The 15104-nt window shown below is 42.9% G+C and overlaps 1 protein-coding gene across 1 annotated transcript in view; it reads left to right on the plus strand.

Annotated features, from left to right (window-relative positions):
- Positions 1 to 15104, plus strand: part of LOC306704206 (neuropilin-2-like) — a gene marked incomplete at its 3' end in the record, with an annotated part of 89597 nt that overhangs the window by 31968 nt on the left and 42525 nt on the right. Inside the window, exons 4-7 of the mRNA XM_079170457.1 lie at positions 1982 to 2209; positions 4799 to 4954; positions 5061 to 5230; positions 9632 to 9787. Of these exons, the coding sequence (XP_079026583.1) occupies positions 1982 to 2209; positions 4799 to 4954; positions 5061 to 5230; positions 9632 to 9787 (710 nt within the window). The remainder of the gene's footprint in view (positions 1 to 1981; positions 2210 to 4798; positions 4955 to 5060; positions 5231 to 9631; positions 9788 to 15104) is intronic.

Here is a 15104-nt window from a genome sequence, read left to right on the forward strand (position 1 = left end):
GGTGTCAGCTGCCAGCGGAGACTGGCAGAGCAGAGAGGTTGAAGCTATGCTCCTGGCAATAAGAGGAGCCGCTGCTCCGGCGAAACTAGCCAGTTCGTCAATCAAGTTCATTATTGACATCGTGCAAAGCCCAATACAAGTCAGAAGAAAATGCATATACAAATCCTAAAAAGACACTTTCAGTCGCAGTTATGAGCACAAAGCGAAAGCCGTGTAGCAGCCAATGCAGACGGCTGTATTGATTAAAATCATACACATGAGACGAATGAAAACTTGGGCTTAAACATGTCTGATGTAGGCAGCTTGTTACAAACTCACCTAACTGTACATGGACACGCTCACACGTGTCTAAATGCACTTTGCACGCCAGAATACACACACACTCTCTCTCTCTTAATGTGTTCCTATTCACTTTCTCTTCATTTACTCATGCAAGCACGCAAGCACAATAGCAGACACTCAAACAGACTGGTGAGAAATGGGTTACTATAAGAAGCTTAGACAGTGTGTGTGTGTGTGTGTTTGTGTGTGTCTGGGTGTTTGGTCATACATGGCTGGGTTGACTGGAATAATGGTCCAGTTGGTGTGACCACATCCACTCCATATCGTGTGTATGTTTGTGTGTGTCAGTATTAATATAGAGGGTATTACAGTCATTCAGAAATGAAGAGCCCCAGATTACCCCCCCCAGATCACTGTGTGCGCATTGATGTGTGTGTGTGTGTGTGTGTGTGTGTGCACGTATGATGATATCTAAAGCTTCTCATAACTGTTAGCTCACCCAACCGTGACGCTGTCAACAGATTCTACATCTGCCTTTCTTTCTCCTATTTTTCTGTCACTAACACACCTTCAATTTTCTCTTGGTTACTATTGCTTTCTCCAAGCTCAGTTTGATTTCCCGCTTGTTGTCTCTATTTTTCTCTTTTTCTGTCCTTATTTGTTTCAGGAGTATAAAAGTTCCAGGATTCAAATCGCTAGCTTGGAAATACACCTCTTTTCAAAGAAGAAATCATTTTATTAGATTTCTTATATATGAGAAAAAAATCATTTAAATGAAGGATTTGATATTTCTGTCATGTACATGCAATGAAGATATCTGGATAATATGTATGTTCATTTTGTCTAATGTCAAGTCTATTTGATCATGTGACGAGACAATACGATGGTGTGTGTGTGTGCTTTATAACTAGTAACCATCATGCACTGGGGCCCGACGTAACGCCCTTACTACACTGATTTGTTTCCTTCCGTCTCACTTGAATTCCTCAATCTCTTTTTTTTTGCTGAGAGCAATATATATTTTTTGGAGGTTGTGTCTGCATTTTCCCAGGTTGCTAGCAGGGATGCAGCATCTTGCACAAGTGCACTTTATATACACGAGCAGATGCATTTTTCTGTTATAGACATCCAGACAGGCTTTCTGGAACTCAATCCTCTAAAGTGTTGCTCTCACGCTCTTACGCTTCTGTATCTTTGTCTTTACAGATAACACAGTATTAATACAATACTGTGTTACCGCTTTAAAAGCCTGCTTTAGTTAAAATGCATGTTACGTTTTTTTTTAGCTGGTAATCTGCAAATCGTATTCCCTCCATGGTCATTTGGAGGATATATCCCTCTTGGCTTAAGAGATCTACCCACAAGATTCACCTCTACATAAAACTACTGCTACTTAAGTACTCAAGTGAAGACCTAATTGTGCCCAAAATACATCTTCTACATGTTTTCCAACATTCACATCAGCTGCACAACCTATCTGGTCAATAAAGCTGAATTAGCTATACTGGGAGTAATGAAATTGTTATGCAGGTATTCAGTTTGAAAGCACCTTCCTCTGAAAAACAGCACCTCTGAGTGTGTGCCCTGGATAATATCATCCCGTTGAAGTAGAATCACAGTCTATGGTGTCAAACTGCTCTAAATAAATGTGTTTTTTATGTCTATTAACATACATTTTGTGTCTGCGTCTTCATCACAGGCTCAGACTGCTCCCGTAACTTCACCAGTCCCACGGGTCTCATTGAGTCCCCGGGCTTCCCCGACAAATACCCCCACAACCTGGAGTGCTCCTTCATCATCATTGTCCCCCCCAGCATGGATGTGACCCTCACCTTCCTCACCTTTGACCTGGAGAACGACCCCCTGCCGGGCGGAGAGGGGGACTGCAAGTACGACTGGCTGGAAGTGTGGGACGGGCTCCCGGGAGGTGAGACATTGATCAACTGGACGTAGATGATGAGGATTTTATATGACAATGACAATGAAGGTGTAGAGACAATTGTTGGTGATGAGGAGCTTGATGAAGGTGTTCAACAATAATTCAGCCAATTCACTTGTCAATCCACGGAGCAAGTTTAAAATGGTGCGTATTCTGCCCTGCCTACATCATTATTGACTGAGGTGGAGTAGCAACTATTTTAGTAGCTATGCGTTGGATGAAAGCTAAGCTTACAGGCAGGAAGTTGGCACCTGCTGTGGAGAAGCAACATAACGTTTCAAGGGGAAAAGAAAAATAGGAGTTGCTGAGAGGAGGGAGAAAAGAGGGGAGGTGAGAGGAGGAACGGTAGAGGGCTAGGATATTTCTAGACTAGCTCCTGGAAGGAGTGGAAGAGTTTAGAAGAACAAATCTAAGGCACAGAGACCTTGGATCTAGTTTCAAGGGATGGAAGAGGTAGAGAGAAAAAGAAGAGCAGTGGAAGGGCAGGGAGAGGTCCTCCACTTGCTGGGAAGACTGGAACAAAGGAAAGAGAAGTTGAGATGAGTAAATGAAGGCCAGCAGAGCACTGCAAAAAGAGAAATAGGAAGATTTATAGGGAGAACGGAGGAGGAAGGAAGATTCATTTTGGACGATAAATCTTTTCTCCAATATTTTATACTATTCTATTCTAGTTGTGATCATATATTTTTTTGTAGTTTGTTGTGTTATACTTATTATTTACATGCCATATTTAGTTTACAAATTGAACCATTTGATAGAAGAAATGTTTAAAAGACTCAAAGACTGAACAACATTAGTAGCAAAGGAGAGTAAACTGTTTCTTTTCTTCTTATGAATAGCTTTGATGTAAATATATACAGAGAGGAATATAAGGCGGTTAAAGGAGAAAAGCAAAATGCAGCGACATCTTTGCTACTTTTCAGGGGATTAACTAGAAGACAGGAGAGGTTAAGCAAAGTTGAAAGTCAAAATAATAATAATGAAGATGACCAGAAAGGCAAAAACAGAGGGATGGAGGAGAAAGAGAGGATGAAAGGCTTATGCTCTGAGAGAGACTTCAAGAAGGACAGCAGGATGAAAGGAAAGGAAGCAAAGTAAAATGAAGTGGGTGGAGGTTGAAAGGGAAGGAAATATACAGGATGAGATTCAGAGGTGAAGGACTTAGTTTCAACCTTTGTATGAGTGTAGAGTCCGAAGCAGGAAGAAAGGACAAGAAGAAAGACAAACGGGAAAAGAGCACGGCCATCTTTGTTTCCTACAAGGTTGAAATGTGTTGAAGTGTTGATGGTTGTTTTGTGTGTGTCTGTGTCTTTCCAGTTTGCTCCCATATGAGTGTATGAGTGTGATTGTGTTTAATGACAGGGCCAACTCAATGCTTGCACTCATTCCCATCCATCCATAGCCCAAGCATTGGTATCATTGTGTGTGTGTGTGTGTGTGTGTGTGTGTGTGTGTGTGTGTGTGTGTGTGTGTGTTTTACCACATAAAGTTCTGTATCTACCGGGGTCAGGCAAGGGACGATTGTGCCTTCTGTTAATTTTAAACATGCTGAAATTAAATTCATAAACACAGAGGGAGGAAGAGAAATGAAACCATTTTTGCCTGAAAGCCAGAAATATTAAATATTCAATTCTCAAAAAAATATATATTCAATTTGTTGTCCCGGATATTTATGCAAACATGGGTCATTTATTTTTAGATATCATCTCTGTGGATTTAAGATTCTCTTACTCTTTTCTTTTCTTCTTTTTCCTCACCACCAACAAGAAAAGAGTTATTACCGTTATTTGCTCAAGAGCCCTATTTCAAATATCCAACCATTCCAAAAGAGAAAAAGAAAATCAATAGCACTGATCGATCGTCTGCTATTTTCTTCCCCTTCCTCCTCCACAAGCCGCCTTGTGTGTGTACAGTATCTATGTGTGTGTGTTTGTGTGTGTGTGTGTGTGTGTGTGTGTGTGAGAGAGAGAGAGAGAGAGAGAGAGAGATAGAGGAGTCAGGGAGTAGAAGGATGAATCAACTATCTGTGCTCCCACCCATCCACATACACACACACACACAAGCATGCACACACCCCGGGGCTCTAAATCACACTCATCTGTTTGTGTTGACATATACAAGTTGTGGTATTAGAGAAGAGGACAGTAGGATTTATACACACACACACACACACGCACACACACACACACACACATATAGTACACAGTGTAAAACCACGTCCAGTCCAGGGATAGAGTTGATAGATGGAGGGAGGAGAGGTGATGACATGAGAGGGTGGAGTGATGAGCAGATGTCAGCGGAGGCAGGAGTGATGAAGATAACGGCTGAAATAAAAAGACAATGAGAGTAGCAAAGGATAGAGACAAACAAATGTGAGGATTAAGGGATGAAAGGATTGTTAAAGGAATGAAAAAAATGATTAAATCATCTCGACACCTGGATGAGTGAGGTCATCGCAACATCTTGTGTAACCAGCATATCACGAGTCACAAAAATAAACCAGCCGATGACATATATATTAGTTGCAGACAGAATTTTAAGTGATGGCTAATCCTTAACCTCTTGTTTGACCGACAGTGGGCCCTCTGATTGGTCGATACTGCGGGACTAGGGTGCCCCCTGAGATCCAATCATCTACTGGGATTCTCTCTCTGTCCTTTCACACCGACATGGCTGTGGCTAAAGACGGCTTCTCAGCTCGATACAACATGACGCACAAGGAAGTCAGTGAGAGTAAGTAACATAGTAGTGTGGTTCATTTGTATTATTCTTTAATAATAAAACAATTACAAGAACATTGGTGTAAATCTCTCCCTCTCCTCCTCCCGTCCTCTTGTAGCTTTCCACTGTAGTAATGCGTTCGGTCTGGAGTCAGGAAAGATCACAGATGACCAGATCACCGCCTCGTCAAGTTTCTACGATGAACACTGGCTGCCACGACAGGCCCGACTCAACTATCACGACAACGGATGGACGCCCAATGAAGACACCAACAAAGAGTACATACAGGTACGAGTTTTGGAGCCGCGGGTCGGTGAATTCATAGATGGTCTTTTGGGTCCATTGATAAGGTTGCTGTGGACACATCAATGCTTTATGGACCTGAATCAAGGACACTTGCAATGACTCACATGTGAATATGAACAGATATTAAAACGTTTAACTGATCGCTTCATCTCTGGGAAACGTGAATCAAAATCACACCTGCTCCTCAACATTTCCCCCAGAAATATGTTTACATGAAACTCACTTCAAACAGCAAATACATGTTAAGCAAACGAAATGCAGACTGGATTTTCCCATTAACATGATAAGGAATCATTAATTAATGTATCTGTTAAGTCACATGAATGTTGATCAGAATTAGAATCAGAATCGGATTCACCTTTATCCGCTAAAAGTGTGTGGGCACATCCAAGGACTTTTACTGTACTGACACACAAACAGAAATAACAGCTGGGAACAAGGACAACTAAGCCAAATAACACAAGTAGGGAAAAAATAGATGTATATAAACATATTGTGTAATTATATAGTATATATAAAAAGCACAAATTACCCACAAAATGTCTATACAAGTCAAGTGTTCAGTAAGTTCTAAACAATTCAAACATGTACATGTGAATATGTCTATATACTGTATGTACAGCATGTAGGATTTATATTGACAGTGACGGATACACATATAGGAAAAGCAGTTGATATTTTGGTGTTAGATTGTTATTGACGCCACTAATACTGAAAAACAAAAATGATGTAGTAATACAAACTAATTATTTTAAGGAGACTAGATTGATTTGAGAACATCTAAAGCTTATTTTTATTAAAAGTTTTGAGGCGTTTTCCTTTAAAAAAAAAAAAAAAAAAAATCCAACATCCCAACCGTGAAATGCAGAATCTTAGTCTTGAATAACCTTTCTACGCCTAAACTAAAAACACATTGCATCTTTCTTTTTTTTCTTACGTTGACATGTCACACATAATAACTCCACCACAGCTATATTTGTGTCAGCGTATGTGAGTGTGTGGGAGCGAGCGAGTGAGCGAGCGAGCGAGTGGGAGGTGTAGTGATATCAAGGTTTAGCAGCTAGATGCCTGGGTAAGGCATTGTTTCCCGTATTTTATCACAGTGCCAACTTCCTGCCATCCCTGTGCCAAGTGTGAGTTATGAGGCTGTCTGGGTGAGAGGGGAAAGGGAGTGTGAGGTTTACTCACCCCTCAGACAGAAATGAATTCAAACCAGCCTGCGAGGCGCTCTTCGGTGAGACGCCTTCTATAAACAACAGATTATCTTGTTGGGTGTCACCTCCTTGTAGCCTTGCAAAGACTGCCCACAGGTTTTAGCTATACTCGTTGTCGACACGCTTTTTTTTTTTATTAAATAGGTGTAATGTCATGCATGGTTTCCCTTCATTATGCTATCAGTTTGAACCCTTCCTGTACCTAATGTACGATGCAGACTTATCTATTTCTTATGATTTTAAGAGCAAGTTGCGAGAGCCAGAAACTCATCATCGTCGAAATCATTATTCATAGTTTGTGCCAACTGGTCAGGATGCCAGCTGCTTGACTCTCAGTTCTCCTGACTGAAATCCTGCAGCACAATCACCCCACAGAAAAGCTCACAACGAATTGGGCTTTCTTTTGTGCAGCATACATATTCCATCCTCTCTAAAGCCTGTGATTAGACGACCCAAGATGTGCTGATCACAAGTTTGTTCAGTTAACAGTAAAAGGAGCCAGTGAGGGATCCGTGTTTTGCTCGAAGAGACAAGAACCGGGCGAGCACCTCATCTGTTCCTTTGTAGACACGGTGAGACAATCACAGATAGCCACAGAGAGATTTGGAATAGGAGCAGCAGTTCTGATTGTCAGAGCTCTACTGAGGCCAAACTCTGGACCAGCAAACACAGGAAGGGCCTGTGGCCAAGAGGCAGCATGAGGCCAAGGTCCCATCAGTCTCTTCCTTCCTGTTTCACCTCAACTGCAGCTGACAGCTCACTCTCTCCAGCCCCCTCTTAAAATTAGCTGACATTAAAGAATTTGCTCAACATGAATCGCTTGAAAGACTCCATATTTTATTCACGGAATTCCTTTTTTTTTCTTCTTTTTTTTAAAGATTGCCCATATAAAGCTCCTCAACCCATGAAAAGACCTCGGTTTCTGAATTCTTGTTTGTGACATCTCGGCATAGATTTGCTTGTGAAAAGAAGTTTCCACTTGTCCTATGTTGCCTCCCTGCCTCTCTCTCTCTCTCTGGTCACCGGTGTTGTGGTCGGGTCGCCGGCGTTCCACCGAGGCTCTCAGCTGTTCCACTGCGTTAACACTTTGCAGAGAGCAAGACCCCTGCATGTGTGTGTGTGTGTGTGTGTACATAGGTATGTGTTTGTGCATACGTGCGTGTGCAGCCTCCTGTCTTGACAAGCAGCTGTCATGAATGCCAACATGCCTCCCCTTCTTGCATGTAGCACCCCCTGTTCTCTTATAACCGAGTGTGTGCTTGTGTGTTCATGCATGTCTGCGTGAGTGTGTTCGAGTGTGTGTCCCTTGATACGTGTGCCCACGCAGCTTAGGCATGTGTGTGTGTTGCTATGTTGGCTCAAGAGCCACGTGTGTCGTTTAAATCTCTCTCCGAGGCACTTTCTCTGACATTCTGTGATTCTATTCTATTCTATTCTGTTTTATTGTGTTCCATTATGTTCGGTTCTATTCTATTCTATCCTAGTCTAGTCTAGTCTAGTCTAGTCTGTTCTGTTCTGTTCTGTTCTGTTATACTGTATTTTATTCTCTTCTATTCTATACGATTCTGTTCTATTCCGTTCTGTTCTATTCTATTCTATTCTGGGCTGGTCCAGTGAGGTGTGGTGCAGATTGATGATGTGAGTTCTGGTGGCTCCGTTATTCTAACAACTCTGTGATTGATGAGAAACCTTCCCTGGGAAGGCTCACTTAGCATACCCCTCTCTCTTTCTCTCTCTCTCTCATTCGCTTGCTCATTCATTCATTCTTCACCTCCTTCTATTCTCTCGCTCTCTCTCTCCTATTTCCCTTACTCCTCACCCCTCGTCTTCTCCCCTCTCCTCGGTGCCGGACCATCGATTAGTTGTCTTGGTGGATCTCTGCCTGGCCCTAAGCGTGCAGGCATTTCTGTGTGTGTGTGTGTGTGTGTGTGTGTGTGTGTGTTTGTGTGTGTGTGTGTGTGTGTGTGTGTGTGTGTGTGTGTGTGTTGGAAGTAATCTAAAACACCTGTCTCTCTGACAGATAACAAACGCAGCATTTTACCTCCCCCGGTGTTTTGTACTACTGTATACCCCAGTGGGATGTACAGCACACTCACACACACACACACCTACACACACATTGACACACAACAAGTTCTGATTAATCTACAGGTTTCAACAGCTCCATTGGAGGGAAATAAATGTTACAACCTACAGTGGAACCTTTCTCATCTTCTGCTCGTTATTTGTCTGCAGCCTCTCTTTGTCTCAAAACCTTGTTTAATCCAGTAGAGGCTTGGATCTCAACGTATCTTCGAACATAATTCATGAAAACTGAAGGTTCAAAAATGTAAAATATGGATGTTAAACAGTTGCATGTGTGCTATGTTCCTGGTAACTGTAACAACGCTTTGCATGATATCTTATGAAAAGTAATACCTTATTATTTGTGCGAATGTTCAGCAGCACCCGCCAAGCTCCGCTCGTTACATACATACAGTATTTTCTAAATAAACTACAGTTTTTTCAGGAGACAACTTGGTTAGGTTCAGGCAACAAAACTACTTGTTTGCGTTTAGGAAAAGATTGTGGTTTGGGTTAAAATAACTACAGAAGTAGCATCACGATGACTTCTGTTTTCACACTGTACAACAATAGCGGTCTCGAACAATGTATGAGAACAGCCTGTCTAGCCAACCTATGTATGACCCTCAACAAAATCACGTTGAACCCCGGATGTAAGTCCAACATGAGGGACCTTGAAATGAGGGAGTTTGAAGCCTGCAGTCAGCGCACAATGATGTCTATGTATAATGCAACACTGCTCGCAGCATGCCAGACACGTAGCGTAGCATCCACATTCAGGATGGGGAGGTGATTATGGCTATTGTATGGGAGGAAATTAAAATGAGCCCCAGGTCGTTACTATCGATCTGCCAGGAGAGAGGCACAGAGAGAGAGAGTGAGAGAAGGAGAGGAACATAGAGAGGTGAAGTTGAAAGATGGATGCTGATAAGTTCAAGTGTATATTTGTTCTTTAACCAATTTAATGTTGTAAGAGCTTCAGCAGGAGGGGCGTTTTGTCACGTTGGATTCTGACCTGACATTAGAATTTGATTTGGATCAGGGACGGTTGGTGTTGTTTTTTAAAATAATTTGATAAAACTTCCTTTGTCCTCTCTGCCAATAGGTGGACCTCCATACCTTAAAGGTACTTACAGGCATCGCCACCCAGGGCGCCATTTCAAAGGAAACTCAAAAGGCTTACCATGTCACCACCTTCAAGCTGGAGGTCAGCACCAACGGAGAGGACTGGATGGTCTACAGACATGGCAAAAATCATAAGGTAAGCACAAATACACACACAAAGCACATGCACAAACACACGTATTCCTAAAACTCAAAGTAGTCAGGACGGGGGAGAAGGCCGGGATGCTCTCAGGTTGACACACATGCCTGGACATGCACACTCATGGAAGAGGCAGAGAAACGTATGAGACGGGATATATGCAGCAGCACTTGACCACAAGGCCAGAATTCAACTGGTGTCTGCAATTACAGCCGTTCCACCGCCGCTCAGTGGGCTTCATTAAGGGTTTACGACCAAGCCAGAATCGGCACACGTCTCCAGGCTCCAAGCCTTACCTTGCGTCATTGAATGCAGCTACACTTACAGTAGACTGCACAAGTCTGCTTTTCACATCCCATCTGGTTTGTGTTACTCACTGGTCAGAGTTCTGCCGAATGTCGACCTGGTTGGTTGGACAGGTTTCTAAGCCGTTTCTTTCAGTGGTGTTAAAGCATGATGAATCATCAGTGAGTGAGCTGTGGGGGCCCGGGTAGAAATGAAGCAGACGGTACCCAGGGTCTTTAAAATGGTTGCAACTGCAATTAAAGTAGAGGAGCGTTCCAGTGGTTGTGGCTGTTTTTTCCATCAGGGCCGTTCTCCCACTGCTATAGCGGTCACACATGTTTGTCCTGCGGGCTAACGCCACGTCTAGCTTTGTGCTATAAACCCAGTAATACATGCGCACACACTCACAGATGCATACATGCAGTACAGTGCAAATGCTTCTTCTGCTCTGAGAAGGAAACAGGAGATTCAGTCTAACCATCTGGGGTTCCTCTGTGGATTGCAGACTCCATAAGGCTTATAGATGTAGCTAACTCCCAGAGAAATGATTGATGGATAAAACACGGGGAGTTGTGGAGAAAGGCAGTCTGGGAGAAAATAAATACATTTGTTAAGGAATAATAGAAAAATGAGGACAAGGAGGTGAGCGTAAAGCAAGTTTTAAAATCAGGTTTAGAGCTATGAAGCTCGGTTGAGTTAAATAGAAAAATAATAATTTCGGTAGTTTAATTGCTGCAGTATGAACCAATTCAATCAGTCAATTCACCATCATCACTCACTTGTATTGACAATCAAATAGCAATATTCTGCTGACACAAAGCTATTTAACAATAACAATCTAATACTGTTATAACCCTTGATAATATTAAAGATGATGTTTTGAGGTCAGATGTTGGTCTCACCACCCGTAATCACTTTTGATTTCCCCACAACCCTGGAAAGCTGCATTCAGGGCTGAATGCCTGTGGGAGGCACAGTGTGTGCGTGTGTGTCTTTGAAGAGGAGGAGGGGTTTAGAATAAATCTGCAGCAGTTTCTGGTAGAATATCCCTCCCTTGTCACACGAACAGACACACACACACACACACACACACACACAGACACATTATGCGCATCCTCAAACCAACTGGTAACGGCCTATTGAGCCCCCCTGGTGAGACAGTCTGTGCTGTAATCTCATGGTTCAGCTCAGGGTCCTCAGTCGTTTCATTTGATCCTTTTCTGTATATCATAATCTCATCTGTACGATATGGATATTAACCAGATATATTGGGTGTTTTGTCATACTGACACTGTCTTTATACTATGTTGTTCTATTCTGTACACACATCTATTGCATGTCTTTCCTTCGAGGGAGAGGGATTTCTCCATTGTTGCTCTTCCTAAAGAGATTATTCCTATGCATATAGAGGGTCTAAAGACAGAGGGTGTAGTGTACAGGCACATTTTCGATTTTTTGATATTGAGCTATGTGAAAATGAAAATGATTTGTAATTTGGTATACATGTTATGGTGCTTCCATACCTGAGATGAAAGAGGAAGCAGAGTAAAGGTAGAGCAGAGAGAGCTGGAAAAAAAGACAAAGAGCATGATGGTCATTTATGGGGTGATGAAGCGATGGCGTCAGCGTCTTGGGGCCAAATGTCAGCTGACATACCTCAGGCGGCCAATCGGCAACTGCCTTGCCTTCTCCGCCTTTTATGTTAGAAAGACATATAAATAACTCGACGGTCAGTGGCCAAGAGGAGCGTTTTATGGTTTGGGTGTGTAAAATGCCGTGTCTGCATTCACAGGATAATCCAGGGATATATTTTTTTCATAATTGAGAACAGATCCTGGATCATTTCATGCAGGGATCAGCTCTAAGCATGTAAAGTAACTTAAATGTACACAAATGCCACATAGAATGATTTATTTATTATTTTATTTGAAGGTAGAGTAGCTTTTCTACCAATGCAAGGGATATATAGATGTCTCCCAACTCCTCTCTCGTTAACTCGTTGAACCTGCTCTGAACTGTTCATTTATCCATTCATCTCTCACCCGACATTTTCACTCACTCACCTCTTCACTAGTTCTCTCAAAACTCTGTCATCCATCACATCCTCCCTCCTTGCCCACACACTTGCTCTCTTCACATCTTCATTCACCGTATCCCTCCACTCGTGCACTCTTTTCCATCCCTCTTCTCTCCTCTCCACTCCATCACTCGTTCTCCCCCCCCCCCCCCCCCCCCCCCATATGTTTCTGAGAAAGTCATCATGAGCCAGACAGGCAAGTTCATGCTGCTCGAACACATGATTTTTTGTGCTTGACTTCAAGCTTTGGTTTGATGTCTGTGTGTGTGTGTGTGTGCTAATCTGGAGGAATTATTCAATTTATGTTTTATGTGCAACAGTCCTGAAAGGACAGAAATTAATGGTAGCCACATGGATATTAAGAAAGGAAACTTATAGAGCAGAGCACATGTCTGTGCTCATGCAAACACACACTCACAGCAAGAAGACACACATGCCTGCTTGTTGTATATGTTAACATTTGTCTCAGATGAGTAACTCTTAAATAAAACTGCCACTGTGCACACAGAGACACGCACACTGGTTTTAAACATCTGGGAGCCAGCCCATGTCACACAACGTCACGGTGATTTGTGTGATCTGCAATGTATTTGATAATGTTATTAAAGGCCTGTTGTGAACCAGATGGGACATATGGAATATATGTTAAAGTGCAGAAGTATTTTTCACACAGCATTGTACTGATATTTTACTCACACATGACAGGTACTGACTCAAGACATGCACTAGAGAAAGAGGGGAATGAAGCAGACAGAAAGTATAAGACACACGGGGAATGCCAGACGAATGTGATTATATTGGAATCATCATTGCAGAACCAGTATGTTGTGCCGTTTCTCTGGGATTAGTTGTGATTCTTAGCCAATTTGTATTTTATGTTTTCTCAGTTTTCTGTGTCTTTTCATCCGTAAATGTTTCTGTATTCCTCTGTTCCTGTTTTTAATTGGAAGCTGCCATTTTTCATATCCCCTCATGATGATCAGGTCATTCCAGATCATTTTTTACTGCTCATGGGAAATATCATTAGAGCACCAACATGGGAGCATTATACAAAAACAGGAAGAATTAGTATAACTTTAACTATCCTATGATTCAGTGCACACAATGTACCGTGGGCCTGCTCATGGGAGGTTGGAAAAGCATTCATTTTCTGTGACCTGAGGTCTTAAGTGTAGACATGATGTTGTCTTAGTTTAACTCTTTGTCTCGAGAAGTCGGAGACCTTGTGCTGGTAGAGGTACATTTAAGCACGACGTGGTACAAATGTCATTACCTAGCCCTCCTGAATTGCTGCAGGCAGAGCTGTCTGTGGCCATTACAACACTGGACCTCTGCCAAGACCAAAACCTCTTATTCCCACCTTAATCTGTGGGAGAGAGGATGGATGGAGAGAGAGGGATAAAGGTGGAAAACGTGGCTGGAATCAGAGGGAGGGAGAGGGATCGTGTTGACAGAAAAGTGTAGGAGAGTTGGAAAAATTAAGAAAGAAAACATAAGCAAAAGGTCAGCCAGTCAAGCATTGAACTGATAGAGTAAAGAGAAACTGAGCTGTGCAGAGGGAGGATGAGAGGTGGAAACCGAAGGGAGAAAAGCGAGGTTCATAGGGGAGGAAGTGAGTGACAGCGAGAGGCAGAGAGGGGGAGAAGAAGTGTTCACTGGGGAACCACGGAGCAAAAGAAGGAGGGATGGAGGGATGGATGGATGAACGGAGGCATGGAGGAGAGGAGGAATAATGAGAATAACAGACAAGGGTGTTGACCACAAATCCCTCTGGATAGATCAGCAACACAGCCTGTAAGGATGTCAGGAGAGGGGAAATTAAATAAAACGACAGAGTAGTGAGAGGAGGGTGGGGGGGAGGCGAGGTGAGGAAAAGGCAGGAGGGAGGTCGAGGTCAAAGGAGAGAGCGAGGAAAGAGTTTGTGACAAATGAAGAAAGAAAAGCTGAGAGGAAAAAGAGAGCAACGGGACAAAGGGGGATAATATAAGGGTGCCATGTGTCGTTTGGTTTGTGACTTAACTGTCACACACACACACATACCAGGATTTAGCTGTCAAACACAGGTTACCTCCCCGAAGTCTGTGTGTGTATTTGTCCTTGTGTGATAAAATGAGAGGAGATGGGGGGGTGTTTTACTATTTTATAACTCTATCCACACACATACACACAACACACACACACACACGTACCACGGACATTTGAATAATTCAGCGTGTCTGCGCTGGTCCTCACTGGCTGACTGACTGTGGCCCTGAAGGCTCACGACACAGCCACACACACACACACACACACCCACACACACACACACACACACACACACACACACACACACACACACCTGTTCTTTCCTTTCACCTGAGGTGCACATATTCCTCCTCATGCTCTTTTTCTGTCCTGTGGTTATGCGTTTGGGTAGTCACCTTTTGACTATAAACCAGAAGCAGCCACACAATATGTGTCCTTCTGCCCTGCACACTATTGTTATTCAGCAGAGTATGTGTGTGTAAATGAAGGAGAAAACAATATTCACTCCATGTCCATCACCTTTGACCTTCACTGAGAGATGAAAGTACCATTTTAATCGGGAAGATTTCCCTTGCTTTGAATTGCTTTTCTATTGTTGATCTGAAGCATTTATTATTGTTGTATTGGCCTGTGTGTGTGTGTGTGTGTGTGTGTGTGTGTGTGTGTGTGTGTGTGTGTGTGTGTGTGTGTGTGTGTGTGTGTGTGTGTGTGTGTGTGTGTGTGCGTGTGTGTGTGTAAGAGAGAGAGAGACACACACAGGAAAAGAGAGGTGTAAAGTTAAACATCTGTTCCCCCCCAGTGTTCCTGGTGTCAGCTTGCCTTGTCTCATACTGGTGGAAACAGCGGTCCATTTACGAACCTGCACAAAACACCCCCACACACACACACACACACACACACACAAACACAATAACCTGAGCTTGGTTA

The sequence above is a fragment of the Pholis gunnellus genome (genome assembly GCF_910591455.1).
Source record: "Pholis gunnellus genome assembly, chromosome: 12".
Lineage (NCBI taxonomy): Eukaryota > Metazoa > Chordata > Actinopteri > Perciformes > Pholidae > Pholis > Pholis gunnellus.